The sequence below is a fragment of the Papio anubis genome, chromosome 3 (genome assembly GCF_008728515.1).
Source record: "Papio anubis isolate 15944 chromosome 3, Panubis1.0, whole genome shotgun sequence".
Lineage (NCBI taxonomy): Eukaryota > Metazoa > Chordata > Mammalia > Primates > Cercopithecidae > Papio > Papio anubis.
In genome coordinates this window covers 93,418,985-93,438,999 of record NC_044978.1, presented here as the reverse complement: position 1 = coordinate 93,438,999, position 20,015 = coordinate 93,418,985, and the positions used below count along the sequence as shown (strand labels likewise).

Here is a 20,015-nt window from a genome sequence, read left to right as displayed (position 1 = left end):
GTATCCAATAACTGTATACACATTAAAAATACATAAATAAGTAAATAAATAAATAATGTTTATAAAGATCCTGTAGGCAGAGTATCCCTCAGGCAGAGAAAGGCAGTAAGCTATCACCCTACGTGGAGTAACCTCCTGGGTAAACCAAGTGAATATGGATCAGGCGCTGATAGCCTTTGCTAATACCAGGGTACCTGACATGGCTGAAAGGATGGTTTGGGGAAAGGAAGGGGAGATGAGGCTGGACTGGGAGACAGGGCCCAAATCATGTAGAATGCTATGCCATATAATTTTTCCCCTGAAAACAATCAGGTGCTACTGAAAAAGTTTAAATAAGGAATTGACATGATCACATTTATAGTGTGTAAATATTATTTTAATGAAGAGTAGAGAGAGAAAAGGTGCATAAGGATGTTAAATCTCAAAATGTTAATAAGCTGTGCAATAGTCAGGTAAAAAATGTTGAATGTCTTTGCAAGGGCTGTGGAGAAGAAGAGACAGATTAGAAAAATATTGAGAAAAATTGAAAGGAAAAGAGAATAAGGCAGAAGGAAGCAGAAACAGCTGAAGTTTTGTGGCTTGAAAGCTAGCTGGATAGTGTGCTAATCTCTGAGATCTAAACTACAGCAGGAAAGATATTTGTTTGGACAAATACGTCGAGTTTATTAGATATGAATAAATTCACACCTCTATTAGACTTTGAATATGGGCAAGAATGTAAATTACATAAGGGTAAGAACTTTGGGCTGGTCTCTACTTTCGTATTACCAGAGCCAAGAAGAGTGCCTGGCACTCAATAAATATCTGAAGAATTGAATGAATAAACTGGTAGATAGATGAATAAATAAATTAAAAGTTTGGTATGCCTCTAGGATATCTAAATGATGTCTTACTGGCTACATGTGTCTAGATGTTAGAAAAAATTGGGGGGAGAAGACATTGATTTTATGATATTGATGTAAATATTGTATTCAAAGCAACTGAACAGGCCAATTCACCTGAAGACTAAGAAAACTGTGATAACTGAGAGCTAAAGCCTATGGAAAAATAACATATTAGAATTAGGTAGAGAAAGAGCATCCCACATTGGAGACTCATAAAGGTAAATGGAACATTGCTAGAATGTAGAATTATGGGAAGAATTGAAATAAAGAATTCATTAAGAGTGCTACATGCTACTGAGACAGTATGTAAGACATACATTTTTGTGTGTGTGTGTGAGACAGAGTCTCACTCTGTTGCCCAGGCTGGAGTGCAATGGTGCAATCTCAGCTCACTGCAACCTCCACCTCCCAGGTTCAAGCAATTCTCATGCCTCAGCCTCCCAAGTAGCTGGGATTACAGATGTGTACCACTATGTCTGGCTAATTTTTGTATATATTTTTTAGTACAGATGGGGTTTCACCGTGTTGGCTAGACTGGTAAGACATAGATTTTTAAAAGTGCTAATTATAGTGATCCACAAATAATTTCAAAGGAAAGATGGGAGAATAATCAAATAACAATGAGTTGAAAAGTGAGTGACAGATGAAGAAGTGGAAACCATAATTGTAGACTATTTTTCCCCAGACTGGTAGTGGTAGATAATAGTTGCTGGAAGAGCTCACAGATTTGAGGAGTCTCATGAGCGGATGCTCCATAAAGAAAAGAATTTTGCACTGTTTTTCTATACTTGTATCACCAGACCCAAGAAGAATGCCTGGAACATAAATAGGTACTCAATAAATATTTGTTGAATAATTGGAAGAGTAACTAGATGGCTGGATGAATCAACAAATTAAAAGTATGTTAGGCCTTTAAGACATCTGAATGATGTCCTACTGGATATATGTGTTGGCTTATTTATAACCCAAAAGAAATTTTAGCATGCTATATTTTGAGTAAGTGCAAATATTTTTAAGTTGTTAATATTAAATAGAATAATATCCACAGGATTCTTGATTTTGTGCCTCTCTTGAAGCAGTCACCACCCCCAGAGGAAACCTTTTAAACCTTTTAAACCTTGGAGCTCTTAATCATCTCTTTACAATTGGCAGATCTTGGCAAGATGGTAAGAGTTTTAGCTAATTCTTAGTGTTGCTCCAAGGATGCTGATCATGTCCTCCTAGGAAAAGTAAATAAAATGAATTTTGAACATGGCACAAAATATAGGCTCTCATACATTTCTAACATTTACCAAAGTGGAAAGTTACAGTATTAACATTTAGTTCAGTTGAAGAATACAAATATCTGAGTATAGAAATAATGGTCAATTCTACAGTAATATTTTACGTGACAGCTGCCATCTACAGATCTCTATTAGAATATTAAATGATAACAATAGAATAAAAACATTGAACAAATATTGATCATTTACTATATGCTAGGCAATGTGTTAAGCACTTTATGGAAATTACCCCACCACTAACTCTAGGTAGTAGTTATTGTTATTATTCCCACTGACTCAGGAGAAACCTTAAGCATAGAAAGGCTAAATAAGTTACCCAAGGTTACAAAGCTAGTATTTAGCAAAGTCCAAAACTTGAATCTATCTAATTTCAGAACCTGTGGTTCTGACTTTGTTTTTTTTAAGTACTAATGTAAGAATGATAATAAATGAATTATATTTGATAGTTTTCGGTTTTAAGATTTGTTTGTTTGTTTGTTTGTTTGTTTTGAGACAGAGTCTTGCTCTGTCGCCCGGGCCGGAGTGCAGTGGCCGGATCTCAGCTCACTGCAAGCTCCGCTTCCCACATTTACGCCATTCTCCTGCCTCAGCCTCCCGAGTAGCTGGGACTACAGGCGCCCGCCGCCTCGCCGGGCTACTTTTTTGTATTTTTTAGTAGAGACGGGGTTTCACCGTGTTAGCCAGGATGGTCTTGATCTCCTGACCTCGTGATCCCCCCGTCTCGGCCTCCCAAAGTGCTGGGATTACAGGCTTGAGCCACCGCGCCCGGCCTAAGATTTGTTTTACACAAGTTGGTAGAGAGCACATTTCCTTTACTGCCTACTAGGTATTTGGGTCTTCTAGTTTCTGGCCTGCCTGGCTGAAGTGGTTATATTGGCAGTATACATTAATGTGCTGATGAGCCATTTGCCATAAATTGCAACTCAGCTACTGGTTCAATTCATGCTAAATTTGCAATCTGCCTTTACTGAAGTGCAAAATTGGCTTTCTTGTCATAAAGTGGTAGAACATGCAAAACAGTCTAATACCTTATTTTCTAGCTCAAGTAAGATTAGCTAGACTCAGAGAAAGTTAAAAAAAGTTTCACTTTGGATGAACAGCTGTTTCAGCTTGAGAGCCTTGTTAAGCATTGAATGTTTTTTGATAATGCCCATTGGAAACCATAGCTAATAGCTTAGAGCTTACTCTGCAGGACACGTCAAATTAGTTTCTGGAAAACAGCCAAATGGCTTCAGCAATTTGGGGGAGTGGGTGGTGAGAGTGGCAGGTGTCTGTTTAACAATGTAAGTGCTACCAATTGGTGTCATAGTAGAACTTAAGTTTGTTCTGCTGACTTAATGTGCTGTTTTATTGTAGATAGAGTAGATTTGTAATGAATTGTGTTAATAGGCTAATTCAACATATGCGTTATGACCAACTGATTATACTTCCATTTGTAAAGACTAAGGGGGAGAGGACTGATTTTAAAAATATAAGAACTGACACAATAGGTGACTTAAAGAATCCTCTTCTGCTACATATACATGTGTACACACAGTTACTTTATACATAATTTGGCAAATGTGTTAATTAACTTTATTAACTTTAATTATTTGTAGAAAATTTTGAGAATGAAGAATCATTCTCAAATCAGAAACAAGAGGTAGAGCTCATGTTGATACCTTCTCTGGGCTACAAATGGAGCCGAAATTTCAGTGTCTTATGTACCAAAGGAAAATGTTTCAATCAGTTTTACCATATATCTTGAATAGTAAATTTTTAAATAGCTTTTTAAAGTGCTATATCCAAATTTCAGGGAGAGTTTGTGGAAGAAAGATAGGGAATAGATTTCCTCTTGTAGAAGAACATCATAAAAATATTTTTGTCACATAGAAGATGCAGATTTGAGTAGCGTTGATTCATTTTTAAAATAACTCACAGGGAAAGTGTCTTCAATTAAAAATACCACTTTGCTCAGCTAGACTGCACTTGTTAAGATACAGTTTTCTGTAGAATAAATCAACTAAATGTAAGCCTATTTATAAATATTTATTTATGCCTGAACGTAGAGGATATTTGTGATACAAAGTATTATCTATAAGCACTTCATGACAGCCAAGCATCAAAGTAGAAAGAATATTATGAATGGGAATAAGAACAATCAGTAAGAACTCTAAAACAATTTTCACATGCACTGGAAAGGACAGATTTTCTAATCAGGAGAAATTTTTTTGTGAGATACAAAAAAAGTTAGTACAGGACTTAGCTTATATTGGAAACTATGTAAATGTAAGTCAAATCCAAACTGTTTACAAACATCACTTAGGGGTTGTTGCGGACATATTTCAGATAAACTTTTTTCTTTTTTTAAAAAAATCTCATGAGCATGTATTTTTAATTCCATGAGTATACATATTTGCTACTGCAGGTGGCCTCTCGTAGTGGTTAAGAGTATGTATTTGGGACTCAAATCATGAATAACACATTTTAATTGTATCATGTTGGGAGAGAGAGGTGCTCAACGTTTTAGGTTTCAGTGCCCTCATTGGGAAAATGAAAACATTAGCACTATCTCACGAGTTGTTGTAGGAACTATGTGAGGTTATTTGTGAAAACGCTTTAGGTAGTGCCTGGCCTATATTAAGGGCTCAATACATTGTAGAAATATTAATGATTATTCAGGATTTCTGTCTGGAAAGTGATATTATCAGATATTAATTATGTTAGAGTAGAATGCATTATAAATCATTGCCATAATTGTTCACTTCAAAAGAAAAAGTAAGAAGAGAAAGGGAAGAACTTAGAATATCTTCAAGAAACTTCAAATTTCTCTTGACAAGGAAGAGTATTGATCTTCCCTATCCTTATACCACTGAGAGAAATCTTTGAAAAATTGTTTCTTGTACCAACAGGCATCTTCTTCCCTCACCCCGAAAGGGAACAGTGAGCTCTTTTGCCTATTTAAAACTTACTTGTTGCTAATATCTCAGCCTAAGTATTACTTCCACAAAGAGGTTTTCCAACCTTCTTGGCTGGGTAATGTATTCCCTAGTTCCTCTAATTTTTCTTTATACCATTTACTGTTTATTATTTTTTGTGATTCTTGAGATAAATTGCAAATACTATATTATTTTTTCACCCCTGTGCTCCCAATGCCCAGGAAAATAACTTGAAACAGTTGAATTAATGAATGAATGAGTTGAATCACTGTCCTTAATAAGACCTTATTACTTATGTCATTAATTGTGGATCTTCTATTACCCACTGGACCTGGGGAATATGCTTCAACAAGAGATGAATCATGGAACTTGAACTACTTTTCCCTAAAAATAGATCTATTACAGTTATTATAAATGTTTACATTCATTAGGCAAATATTGTCTGGAATTTCAAAGAAATTGGAATTGGAATTGGAAATTGTAATTCTAAATTCAGCAAGGTTCTTGACTCATCAAAGACTTACTTACCTTGCATAGCTATTGTTTTACAGAGGGCTATTTTACTCTCTCATAATGCCTGAGCTATGGAATTTTTTTCTCCCCAGCAAAAGTATACTGAGAATCCTGCCTTGATAAATGATTGTTTTTTAGACAGCACCCGTGTTGCCTTTGCTGATGTAGATAAAATTGTAACTCAGACTACTTGCGATGCCAGCCACCTATAGGGTTGGCATGGACTTGAATCCTTCTGGATGGCTATTCATCATAGCACAATTTCATTATGATGAAGTCATATCAAGTCTATATTAAGAATAAAGCATTGTAGAAATATTGTCTGAGTTTGAATATAATTTTCTGAATATTTTGAAGCTGAAGAAAATAATTCCCATAGGATAATGTGGATGCTTTAAAGGTGAATTTACTTGCCATCTAATTTAGCCGCCTTTTGTAATGTTTTATCAGATCTCTATATATACATTAACTCCACTTTCAAGGATTAAAAATATTCTTAAAGTGTGAAAAAGAAAAGTTATAAATTACATTGCTAATTACATTTTTCAATATTTAAACAAATGCATGGTTTGAAATCCAAAACACATGTACACTTGCACACATACACACAGATACTTACTTATTCACATTACGAGTGAGTCATAATCTGCAGGGAAGTGAAAACATTCAGGGAAAAATATTTGGTGGTTGAAGAAGACCAAAGTTGTTATAAAAGTTCAGGAGACTGGGTGTGGTGGCTTATGCCTGTAATCCCAGCACTTTGGGAGGCTGAGGCGGGTGGATCACCTGAGGTTGGGTGTTCGAGACCAGCCTGACCAACATGGAGAAACCCCGTCTCTACTAAAAATACAAAAAAATTAGCCGAGCGTGGTGGCACATGCCTGTAATCCTAGCTACTCAGGAGGCTGAGGCAGGAGAATGACTTGAACCCAGGAGACGGAGGTTGCGGTGAGCCAAGATCATGCCATTGCACTCCAGCCTGGGCAACAAGAACGAAACTCCGTCTAAAAAAAAAAAAAAGAAAAGAAATAAAATAAAAGAAACAGTGATCTGTGATCTGATAGAATAGTACACGAGATCTCCTTCTTATGTAACCCACATCTTTTCTTAGACATTGAAACATTTGTGGCTATAGTTTTTCTAACATGGCACATGACATTAGGTGTAGCAGATAGTTCAATTAAAAGCATGTTAGCTGAGTGCCACGTGCAAAAGAATCACTCAAGAAGAGTTAGCCATTGTTTTGGTTGTTGTTACTGCTACTTTTTCCTAAAGAGCTTTTTGACATGTCTTATGCATAAGTTATAAGGTTTACTCTAGTGTTAATTTGCACCCTTACTATCAATATGAATGTTGATTTTTCTATTGCATTTTGTATTTCTTTGTATTTATTTCTCATTTTCACCAGCAACATCCTTTCCCTGACTGACTTCACCATAGAATATTCTTTTTTAAAAAGCTTTTTAAAATTATACTTTAAGTTCTGGGATACATGTGCAGAATGTGCAGGTTTGTTACATAGGTATACACGTGCCCTGGTGGTTTGCTGCACCCCATCAACCCGTCATCTATATTGGGTATTTCTCCCAAAGCTATCCCTCCCCTAGTCCCCCACCCCTGACAGGCCCTAGTGTGTGATATTTCCCTCCCTGTGTCTGTGTGTTCTCATTGCTCAAATCCCACTCCATAGACTATTCTCTCCTTCAGTGTCATTTGCTGTGGTAATTATTAGACATGATGGCCATATTTTCATAGATGTATAATATTGTCTTCTAAAATTTTGTTTTCTGTAATTATTTATTTCTGTGATGTACCATTTTCTTTTGGAGGCAGAATCTTATTATGTGACCTCAGCTGGGTTACTTCTATATAATATTCATTTGAATCCTACTATGTGCTAGACATTGAGCTAAGTGCCTTACATGCATTATCTTATATATTTATTAGGAGGAAGGCAGCATTATTACTCCTATAGCAAGGACTTTGAGGTTTTGAGAGGCTAAATAACTTGCTGAATATCTCATAGCTAGTAAATGACAAATTCGGCATTTGCAACCAGGTCTGTCTGATTTGGAAGCCCACAATTTTAACTGTTTAGCAAGCGTTTTTCAATTTCTGATCCCTGGATCACTGACAACAGCATAGCTAATGAAAAAGACTACCTGCAAATAGGGCTTGTTTGAGACTTTGAGTTTTTAACTAGTCTCAGATTATGCTTATAGATACTTTGTATAACCACAATACTGCTTTTCTACATTGAATAAGAAAAGATTCATCTAGCTTAGTATCTGTATTTAGAGGAAGTGAGTGGAGTGTCCTTTGCACTCTTTTCTCTCCAGGGGTATGTTGGTGGCATTGATGAAAGCAGCTCCTGGTGTGATTTCAGCTAGCATTTGAACAAGTCTGCTTAATCAAGCTAAGAACCTCTGCTCTGACCAAAGAAGTCTCTAACAAAGTGGTTTCCTCCATTGGAGCCATATATCTACTATACAAAATATTTACAAATAAAAAAGAAACACTAGGAATCAGTATGAAACAAAAGTAATCACAAAGTCACCTATCTTAAAGAAATTCTGTTTTAAACCCTCAACTCTAAATATGTAAAGGGAAAATGAATGGATTCTTTAAGATTTCTTTTTCTGGTAATCCCAAATGGAAAACAAAAGTTTATCCCAGTGCCTGATATTGAAAGTAATATTTCTATAACTTATGGAAATATAAACATTGAATTAAATGCCAACATTGGGAGGAAATTAAATACAATAAATAGGGAACTCAGCATTTTGGTTTCTACATTTTGGAGCTCAATATATGATAGAGTGCCTTGCTAACTATTTATAAAATATTTAGCATGTTTATTTGGAAGGGACGTGTTAAAAATTTCTATGCGTAGCACTTTCTAAAAATGCTATTGACAGTTCTCAGTAAATCATTACCTTGGAGTTTAGTTCTAGTTGCTCTACCACACTTATTTCCCTAAATGGCCTTGAATAAATGTCTTTACATTACTAGATTCTTTTTTTTAGTATGTGACTCATTGATATTCTAGAAGATAAATTCGTTATTATTATTGTTAGTTTTTAATTTACAAGGATTAAATTACATTTTATTAAACTTCATCAAAGCTAAACTTCATTAGCTTTTCAAGCAAGCAATATGAATGTAGCTGCATGCATTCTGCAAACCTAATCTTAGTCACTTTATCTCTTTGCTGCTAGAGTAATAAGTTGAGATGATTCTTTTTTTGCAGTTGATAAAAATTGTTTAGAAATTGTGTCAGATCACAGTCACGATTGACGAATTGCTTGGATCTGCTCCTGTTTGCCTGTTACTGCTTTAATTTGTTGGTAATGTTTAAATCTACTACCTTGCATCTCTTTTCTTGCTTCAGGCTATTGTGACTAATGACAAAGTGATTTCAAACTAAATCATTTTTTAAAATTCAAATGAAGCTTAGGTGCTTTTTCTTGTTCGAAACCACTGTGCATCAGCTAAATCATGATGGAACCACTGAAGTCTCTACACTCTGTATGAAACACAACATCATTCTGACACATTAGTTGCACCAAAATGTGAAGGCTGGGTGAATATTCTTCCTGGTGAGTCGTCTGCCAGATAGATCAGCAGATACCTTATTCCTTTTGTGGTCTGTCATCGTGGAAAATGACTACTTTTAACAGAGTAAAACTTGAGACATAACTACAAAAATAACTTGAGTGTCATTTAACTGCTTGGCAGAGAGCAATGATTTAAGTCTCAAATCAGTCTAATTCCACTTTCCTTTATGTAGGATATGGTATACAAAATAGTGAAACTTCTAAGGCATTGTCAGCTGTACTTGAGATTGAGTCAAGATAACTTAAATGCCTTAGGCACTACCTACAATATTCTGAAGATGTGTCCCACAGAAAAAGAAATAATAAATTGGAGATCAGATAAAAATATTTGACACTTTCTAATTTGAAAAATGATCTTGATTCTATAGGATATCCATTTTAATGCAATTAATCAATTCTGAAGTAGGTGCCTACTGTGTGCATTAATCTACAAAGATTGATAAGACAGTCTTTATGCTCTATCATTACTTCTTTTAAACTGGAATAAAAATACTTGATCTTTGTTTTCAGACAGTAATCTTTTTGGTACTGTTCATATTGCTCACCCTACTCTCAAAAAATCTCTTACTTCATTGTTCTTTTTTCTAACCACCTTATACTGATTCTTTTTATTTTTGCTTAGGCTTTTCTCTTTCTCTAGGCATATTATTCAAATCTAAGCTTTTATTTCTTTGATATTTATAACTTACCCAATAGTAGATATCGTCAGAATATAGTTTTCCAACTGTTGAAAACATGACCTACAAATAATGAATGGACAGGTCTCCAAGATTGGTTCAATGGTTAATTAATGAGAGAACCACTTAGACGGTAAAATGGATTCAAAGTCATTTTGAGGAATGGCTACTTATAGGCAATTTTTTAAAAAGGAAAAGTAAAATAAGACTGGTAGGTTAAATACAGAAGTGCTTAATGTCTTACAAGGCAATAAAACCATAACCTTTGGTGATCTTTTGTACTAAACAAGAATCCATAATTGAATATGTTAACTTGACAGTGTTTGGGTTCTAATCAAATATTAAATGGCAAAATCAAATTCAAGTAAATGAGTCTAAAGATTTAATTATCCTTGTGTGGGCTTGTTAAACAATACTCTATTATGACATTGAAAAGACATGCTGTATTTTTTTCTGATGTCCAAGTCTTGTATAATTTTTCTTAACATCATACTATTATGAATACTTGACTGACTCAAATATGTGCAGCTTGTTAAGTTCTTTAAAGCCTCCTCCACATTTGTAAGTAGAGAACCTCTACAATGAGGCAGAACAGACACCAAGTAAGTCACTTGCTGTGTGAATTCCAGCCACCTGTAACCTTTCTGTTCTTACTTTTCTCTACTGGAAAATGAAGTAATGGAATAAGTTGATCACTGAAATCCCTTTCTGTTTTAAAATATTGTAATTCTTAAAGTGTGGGATTATGGAGGGCAAAGCATCTTGGTCCTTCAGCTAGTGTGTGGATTAGGCAACAGTGCCCCCTAAAGGTCCTCTATGAGTTCTGGGCAGGCCAATCTTCTAAGTATCCTAGAATGTCTGAGGAACTTCTGCCCTCATGAGCCCTTTGGCTGCACCTCCCATCAGGACCTTTGATCTAACTCATCTATCTATTGCCACAATAATATTGCATAACAAAAAAATGATACTTCAGGTACACACAATAAATATTTATTTTTGCTCCCAAGTCTATGGATCAATTGTGAATTCTGTTGATTTTGATTACGCTTGCTTGGGCAGCTCATTTTCTCTTAACGGAACACTAGTGAATCTAGTATCAGCTAGTTGTTAGGTGTTCTAGGATTGTCTCATTGTGATAACTGGCTATTCTCCAAATGATCTCTCAATCTCTGGCAGGCTAGCCAGGCTGACTTGTTCTTATGGTGGTAGTGGCAGTGTTTCGAGAAAGAGTGTAAGCAAGTAAGAACTGTTGAGGTTAAAAATTGGAAATGGCAAACTATCATTTCCTCCACATACTGTTGGACAAAGAAAGTCATTAGGCAGCTTATGGAAAAATAGACTCCAACTCTGGATGGGTCAGGAATGGGTAAGCTCCTGGGCCTGAATATGGAGCATGAATATTGAGGGCATGAATATAGAGAGAAATGATGAATTGGTGTCACTTTTGAAGCCAATCTATTATATAGAACACAATTTACAAGATCTCAGGACATTCCAGAAGGATACTGGTCTAGAACAAAAGAACTTAAATGTTTTAATACTTTGTTTTGGGGGGCAGTAAAGTTACTTGGAGTCAGTTTGATCCTTCCTACTCTTGCTCTTAAAATGCGTTAGACAATACAAGAGCAGTGTTTGAGGCTATTTATACTATACTATTAAGACAGCCACTTCTACGTACTCTACCAAATGCTACATGAATGTTGACATTTTCTAGTCCAGCAGGTGGAAACATGCACTATTCCTGGCTTTGGGTGAATGTCAGATATTGTTTTTTCTAATCATTTCAGATGGTTCCTTTCAGCCTTGGGTAGTTACCTCACACTCACAAACTGATCTTTGTTTGGTAAAATGCTCAATGAGGACTCTCTTTAGATCTTTAGAGTTCTCTCTTTGTTTAGCATTCTTATCTCTGGTACTTTGTCCTGTGAACTCTAGCCACCTTGGTCTCCCAAGATTCTTAACTTCATCTCTTCAGTTCAGGAAGCCTGCCAGTTTTTTTCTGGCTTTTCCATTCCTAAACCACAGCATGGCAACTCTCTCAAGTTTGCTTTTTCCCTCTCAGTGATTATGGTTCTGTGTTGTCTAATGGCCAGTTTCTTCAAACAACAGGTTTTTGTTTTTGTTTTTGTTTTTTTTGCATATTTTGTCAAGTTTTGGGGGTCATTTTAGGCAGGAAAGTAGATTCAGTTCCTGTTACTTCATTTTTACTGGCAGGGAAAGTCTCCAGTCCTTAGAATTTAGTGTTAGGAAACATACAGATTTCTAAAGGTCATGGACAACCTAACTGACTGAAAGAAGAAGACAGTATGCAACTATCATATTATATTTGAAAAAATGTATTACTTTCCTGTTTGTCCAATTTATCATTTTTACTCTCTTTTCTTCTCTTCTTGGGATATTCAGCATTTGGTCATAGTTTGTTACCTTTTGTTATATTCTTTTATTGTATCATTTGTGTATGTATGCTTCCTTGCCAAAGATTATATATGCTCTTTAAATTGTAAGGATATACCTTGTTCTTTTTTTATATTATTCACCATGTGTATAACATTTTAGGATCAATGATAATCAATTAATTACTATCCTTTTCTGTAACAAGTGATTCAAAATCTAAAGATTAATTAGGTGATATTTGTAATGTTCTATGTAGAGGAAAAGTGAAGGATAAGTAATGGTTCTTCAGCTTTTAGGTTGATGTCAATTTAGATTTCAATTTTCTCCACCCAAATTCAGTGCCATATGTTAGGCTACAATTGCTCATTAGTTCAACTGCAACCTGCTTAGAAGAATACGACAAGTTGACATGACAAATGCTTTCTACACCTGTCAGAGTCTACATTGACTCTGTTTTGTGAGGCTGTTTTTGTCTACTCAGCGACCTTGTAGTCATGATTTATGAGATATGAGTTGAACTTTAAGCATGCTAGATGAGTGTACTAATACAGATTACATTTATAGAGTAAACCTTTATGTCTAAAGTGAGATCTTAATTAATTATATATAATCTACCCACTTCATATATTAGTGTCTGTGAATTGCCCTTTGAGGCTGGCTTCTTCCAATCACCCTTTTATGAGCTGTTCTTCTTTCTCTCTCCTCTATTTCTCCATTTTTTCACTCACCATCTACTTCATGAAATGGTAAGGGGAGAAGTTATGGAAGTAATTATCATCTAACATTAATATAGCTTAGAATAAACATAGAGAAGAAAAATTACTGCGGAAATATCATCATATATTCTAAAAAATTAGATGTGACTATTTGGGGGATCATCTGAGAAATTGCTGTCCTTCATTAGCATGGAGAATCTATAATTAATTATGTACATAGTTGTTTATTGTGGCTGTCAATATTATAAGAATTTTAGTGGCTTGCTGCACAACTTTCTTCAAATACAATCTTGTTCTACAAAGAAAATAATTTGATGAAAACCAGTGAAATGTATTTCAATTTAATCACTATTGGTTAATGGTTTGAATCCAGATATTTATGCAACTATTCGTTGATGCTGTTTATAAGTCTAATGCAACCTTTTCTAATTAAATTTTATTTGTGTTTTCATTATTAATTGAAGTGAGAAATAAAATGTGTCAGGATTGTTAGATTTTAAAATAATGTGTATAATTACCTATGCCTTTTATGACAGTAAATTCAAAGGATTTGGAAATCAAAGTTTTTGGACTTTTTAAATAAATAAATGTTATGTACATATGGATAGTTGTTATTGTTGGTATTCTGTGTACATGACTAGGTATGGTTCTCCCTGTTTATAAAGTAAACACATAGAGAAATTTGAAGTCTATATGACATATACAGAATATTATTTACAATAAAACTAAACAAATAACTTTTAGAACAGTAATCATTAACTCTTAAAATGCAATTAAGTATAACATCAGCTTGTCGTTCTAACAACTTAATCTTCTTTCTATAGATTTAAGGTCTAATTATTTATAAGAATAGACCATGTTTTGAAATAGAAGATTTTTGGTTCAAAGTTTCAAATGTATGCACGTTATATTTAGTTATATATTTTAAAGCTTTTTAAAATCAAGGTGACTACAGCTTATTAATAAAGTTTTATTTTATAGAAATGACTGATTTTAAGAATTTTGATCCCTTTAAATTTTGTACAAAGCTGCATAAAGTTACATAACCAATATATTTTTTCATATACCTTTTCAGAATACAAATGCCAATTTGAACATGAGAAAAAGAACAAATGCTTCGGTTCACTCTGAATCTGATGTTGGCAACAGAACTGTGGTGGGAAACCATTCAAGCAAATCTTCCACAGTTGTTCAAGAATCTTCTAAAGGCACACCTCGGTCTTACTTAGCTTCCAGTCCAAACCCATTCAGCCGTGCAAATGCAGCTGAAACCATATCTGCGGCAAGAGCACTTCCATCTACTTCTCCTGCTTCTAGCCGAACTGGATATGTGTCTCGAAAGGCTTCAGTTGCATCTGCTTCTACTCGTCACGTGTTTGGATCAAGATTGCAGAGGATTAAGACCACAGTTAATACCATAGGGGCTACTGGGAAGTTGTCAGCTACTCCTCCTCCATCAGCTCCACCACCTTCTGGATCCGGCACAAGTAAAATTGACAAATATGCCCGTATTCTCTTTCCAGTCACATTTGGGGCATTTAACATGGTTTATTGGGTTGTTTATTTATCTAAGGACACTATGGAGAAATCAGAGAGTCTAATGTAATTTTGTTGCTATAGTAGTTTGCTAAAAGATGATGAAAATGCAGAATGTCTTTTTAAATGTTTTTAAATATAAACAACTATTCTTTATTAAAATAAAAAAATCTATGTAATTTTTTCCATTTAAAGATATAAGCCAGTTATTGGGAGAGTTAATTCCTCAGTGAAAAAGTGAACTATGTTTTTATTTTCCAGAAAAATTATTTTAAAAGAACTCAGCATTCACTTAGATAGAATACACACCATCCTGGAAAGTTGGGATAAGAGAAATAGAGCTATTAGAGACATGTGGCACATATTTTTTCATTGATATTTGAAAACAGACTATGACATTTTAAAAATCTACCCGATGAATATCAACCTGCCACCCTAAATTTCCCAGTGGCACTGCCCTTAACGAGAATTGTTTATTGGATGTCATGTGCAGTGACCTTTGGTGATCTTCTTAGGAGCTTCAGGAAAAGAAATTTTCCTGTTAAATGAAACATTGGCAAAAAAAAAAAAAAAAAAAAAGGAATAGTATAAACGCTGATCAATAGAGTAAAAACTCTGCAGCATAAAAAACTAAGACAAAGACCAGAGGAAACATGTTCCCTTTCTTATGTTGGCCAAACAGTACTTAACAGTTAATTTGAAATTTTGTTCTCTGAGCCAAAGTTTAACTCATTGTATGAATTCTTTTTCATGGTAGTTCATTCAGGTATGTATTTATTTACTACATAGTTATTCAGAGCCTGCTGTGTTCCAGGAACTATGCTAGAAACTGTCTCTCTAGGAAAGCTCTTGCACCTTTACCTACAATATTACTTAAAAAGTAGAACACTCAATGCATGCCAAAGAACCATAAACTAGCAGAGGACATTGCATTCTTTAGTGAAGGACATTTATTTAGAGTCTGACAACATATTCAAAATATTTTCTCCTCCTATACTGATAGTGGATAACAAATATATTTGTTCACATAACCACTTTGAGATAAGTACATGTTAGTACAACTTCAGCAATTGGTTTTCCAAATAGATGAGAATGTGGTACAGATTGTTCTGTAAGTGAAAAGCATTGTGCACTTGAAAGTAAAAATCTGGGCAGTATAAAACTTAATAGATTAACTGTCTCAAATTTGATCAGAGTCACAGAGTAGAATTTGATCAGAATCACAGAATCATCAGAAATAGGAACTCAGCACGGTCATTTTCAGGTGCTTTCCCCAACATAGATCTATATATTAACTAGTGAAATGCTGTATTTTGAAGAATTTTTGTGTCTGTAGTTCTGTAATTCTGGGCAGTCTTCATGTTGGTTTTTTAGGAGTTTTTTTTTAAGGTTTTATAACTAAGGTGAATATTTTAAAATTAAGAGAGCGGCAAATGAAAGGAGTAAAGAAAATATAGCTGTGGGGTAGAATGCCACTGACCCTGCTATGTGGTTTATTAGGATTTTCATCTACTGACTTCTTTCTCATTAGGTAGGCTTAACAACTTAATTGAAAATTTTGCAACTGTCTATGCAGCTCAACCTAAGTCTGGTTTTCGTCATATTGCCTTTAGATTTTCTTCTGTGCTTCTCTCTATCTGCTCTGGAATGGATGAGTGAATGTGTTCTGGGTGTTTTAGGGAACATATTGATAGAAATGGCCACATTGCAGACGAAATCACTCTCTCTCTGTTTGTTTGTTTGTTTGTTTTAGAAAAGAATTGATAGTAGGTAATTGGCATCGATTTTTCAGTTATTTCATTACCTTATAATAGTAGTTTTTGAGACCTGAAAATTGTGCAAATGTCAAATATTAATTGTAAGTCATATCTAAGAATTCTTTCTTGGCTGTCTTTCTAGGTATTCCATAAAATCAACACATTTTAAGGCTGAAAGATACTGTAGAAATCATCCAGTCCCGATCCCCCATTTTAAAACTGATTCTAGTAAAATTAGGCCTGGTAACATCTGTATATATGTATATATTTAATAAAGAGTACTTGTACAAAAAAGGTTATCATAAATTATTTCATGAATGTGAATAGATTTCTGGCCTTGAGAACAATGCTTGGAAATGTGGTTGGAAGCACAATTGATTCACTGCTAGTTATTCAGAGCGTACTTTGTTCCAGGAACTATGCTAGAAACTGATAGTTCACTATTCTGATGAAAAGGCTGTTTTATTTGTTATTATTGTTGTTTTGTTGTTGTTGTTGTTGTTGTTTTGGTGAGGAACTCTTACTCTTTGCTAATCTATTGGCCTATCTTAAGAAATAATTCATTGACTATTCATTGGCTTCCTTTAAAAAAAGAAGTATTCTTCTACAAATCTTACAGAGTATGAAGAGATAAAAAGAAATGATTTTAGTTTTGTAGACAGGAGATCTAGGTGAACTCATAGATTTTCCTTTCTTACCTTTACATATGAAGGTTTAAAAATAAATCAGGTGGCCAAAGAACGAGAAAGGACAAAATTAACCAAGGATTCTTAATTGTTAATTTGAAGAACACATTAACTAGAAAGCTTAAACATTATTATTAAGATAAATTATTTCATTTGCACACAACGTTAATGATGATGATGATGATGATGATGATAATAATAATAGTAGTAGTATGTTGCTTGCTTTCCTTAACTGAATTTCATCGAATTCATTCAGTGATTTTTATTTTGGTCATCATTTCTATCTTCCCAATAACCCAGAGGTACATCAAGTAAAAACACTTTTGTGAAGAGCCAGTCACTTTTCCCTGTTAGAAAATCTCACAAGAATAATTAGGGGCACCCAACGTTCTGGCTATCTCTGAATAATAATGAATAATTTTGGCTGTGAATGGTACCTTTATATAACTCTTTTAAGGTGAAATTCAGAATAGTTTTATTCAGGACCTAGTGCCTGCAGTCCAAGTTGGCCACTAACTGCTACATAATTACTTTCAATTTCCTACAGGCATGACTAGGTATAAAAATATATTTACATGATTAATCTGCAGTTTAAAATGACTTGCACTTGTGCATATACATAGTACTTTGAATAATGTATATTTTAAATTGGACCTCACAAATCTTGTATTAAAGTAGGTAGAGAGTAGAGTCACCCTTTATTTGATAAAATGAGTCATAGGGAAGTTAAATGACAAAGATAAAATCACAGGGTTGGAAAGAACTTTGAAAGGTCATTTTTCAATAACCTTACCTTAACGGTGACCCCATTTTAAACAATGCATAAAAAATTTATCTGTGGCTTATTTTACCCACAAGCTGGCCAATTCTTTCTGGCCTAGAAAAAAATCTCCGCTCTCCCCATTCCTGTTCTCAATGGTCTCCTCTTCTAAATTTGTGAATAATCTCAAGTAGAAGGCACCAGGTGTGGAGATGGGTCACTTAATTTCAAGTTCTGACTGTCTTGTGGTTTTTGGCAAGTCTCTTAACCTCTCTAAGACTGATTCCTCATTTATAACAGGGAGGAGGTGGATTATGTAATATCTAAGAGCTTTTCAGTTTTAATATTCTCTGATTTTCATAGTAAATAAAAGCATACTCTTGTAATAAAAACACTGAATAGTTTGCACCACAAATAAGTGCTTATGGACAAAAATTTAGTTCTGCCGCTTGATTACTTTAAGTTCATGGCTTGCTTCAAACTAAGGTTTCCTTACCTTAAAAAATATGTATAACATCTCTCCATTTAGATTAAGTGTATTCTTCCCCAGGGAAGATTGTATTCTTTAAAGACTGTAGAATATTGGTTATTTCTCCTTTCTGGGATTTCCTGGCCTTTTATTCACTAAGTGGGCTCCTGCCCAGTTTAGAAACTGTGCTGATTTTTAGATATACAGAGATAAAATTAGCCCCTTTCCTTGCAGGTAGTCACAGTCTGGTAGAGATGATGGATGTACAGACAAAAATTATGGGGTGTAACAAATGCTTCAGTAGAATACAGCAGGGCCAAAACTAGGGTGATACTCATCTCAGGCACAAATATATATGGGGACACCCAAACTTCAATAATCAAGATACCTAATATTTAAGTCAATATTTTTAAAAATCAAAATTAATGCAAAAAATTTATGACGAACAGAATATACAAATTTTAAATAAATTAATGGAATCAGTAGTAATAATATTTTCTTCTGCCTCAGGCTCCAAAATTGCTCACATAGCACTGATCTAGAGGTGGATAAAAGATGCACATAACTAAATAACATTGTTGATGGAGAGGGACAAGAGTGATAGCAGAGAAGCTTTCACAGAGATAATCTTAAACTAAATTTTGTAGAAGGATTTGTAGTTCTTATAGCCTCCGTTCCCACTTCCACAAACAAACAAAAAAACAAAAGCACAATTTTATCACCACCTGAGGCAGGAGAAGAGATGAAGATGTGGAAAGTCAAAGGAAACTCTTACTACAAATTCTTAGTTCAGTGTTTGGAGGGAAGGGTGAATGCAGGGAAGTGAGAGTTGTTGATGTTGGAAAGACCGAAACGGCCTGGATTAGGGAGAGTTTTATGTAAATTACTAAAATAATGGAATTTGTTCAGGATTAGTGGCAATTTATTAAAAATCTCGAAGGATAATACTATGAAAACTAACATCCTTATTTTTCTATTTTAGAGAAATCACCTGATTATTGTGTGAACTATGGTTTGGAGGGCCACAAATCTAGAGGTAGTGGAACAATAGAGAGCTCTTATTTTTTTTCTTTCCTCTCTTAAACTTTGCCTTCTATTCTTTTTTTTTTTTTTTAAGTGCAATTACTTCATTGTCATTTGTAAAAGTGATACATGACTGTTAAAGATAGACATTGCGGAAATTTAAAAAGAATCTCAAAATTCTACCACCCAGAAATTACAAATATTTTATATTTGGATATGTTTCTCTAGAAGAGTATATTGCTTGATTAAAAGACACAGTTTTATAAATGTAGAAGCCAATATGACATATATGCTGTCACTAAATAATACAAAATTAAATTGACATATCAATATAAGATAAAAATAGGAGGGTAAAACTGAAGAAATTGTTGAAATTTGGATGGTGTTTCTTTTTTCTTTTTTTTTTTTTTTGAGGCGGAGTCTCGCTTTGTCGCCCAGGCTGGAGTGCAGTGGCGGGATCTCGGCTCACTGCAAGCTCCGCCTCCCGGGTTCCCGCCATTCTCCTGCCTCAGCCTCCCAAGTAGCTGGGACTACAGGCGCCGCCACCACGCCCGGCTAATTTTTTTGTATTTTTAGTAGAGACGGGGTTTCATTGTGTTAGCCAGGATGGTCTCGATCTCCTGACCTCGTGATCCGCCCGTCTCGGCCTCCCAAAGTGCTGGGATTACAGGCTTGAGCCACCGCGCCCGGCCTGGATGGTGTTTCTTTAAGGCAAGAGATTTAGAGAGTCGGTGCTTTTTTCCCAGTTTTTATTTCAGGAAAATTTTCTGCAATTATGTCTA

General features: G+C 34.7%; 1 protein-coding gene across 1 annotated transcript in view; it reads left to right on the top strand.

Annotated features, from left to right (window-relative positions):
- Positions 1-19,399, top strand: part of GABRA4 (gamma-aminobutyric acid type A receptor alpha4 subunit) — a 61,036-nt gene extending 41,637 nt beyond the window's left edge. The window contains exon 7 of the mRNA XM_031664417.1: positions 14,078-19,399. Coding sequence (XP_031520277.1) covers positions 14,078-14,608 — 531 coding nt within the window. The 3' untranslated portion in view covers positions 14,609-19,399. The remainder of the gene's footprint in view (positions 1-14,077) is intronic.
- The last annotated feature ends 616 nt before the right edge of the window (positions 19,400-20,015 follow it).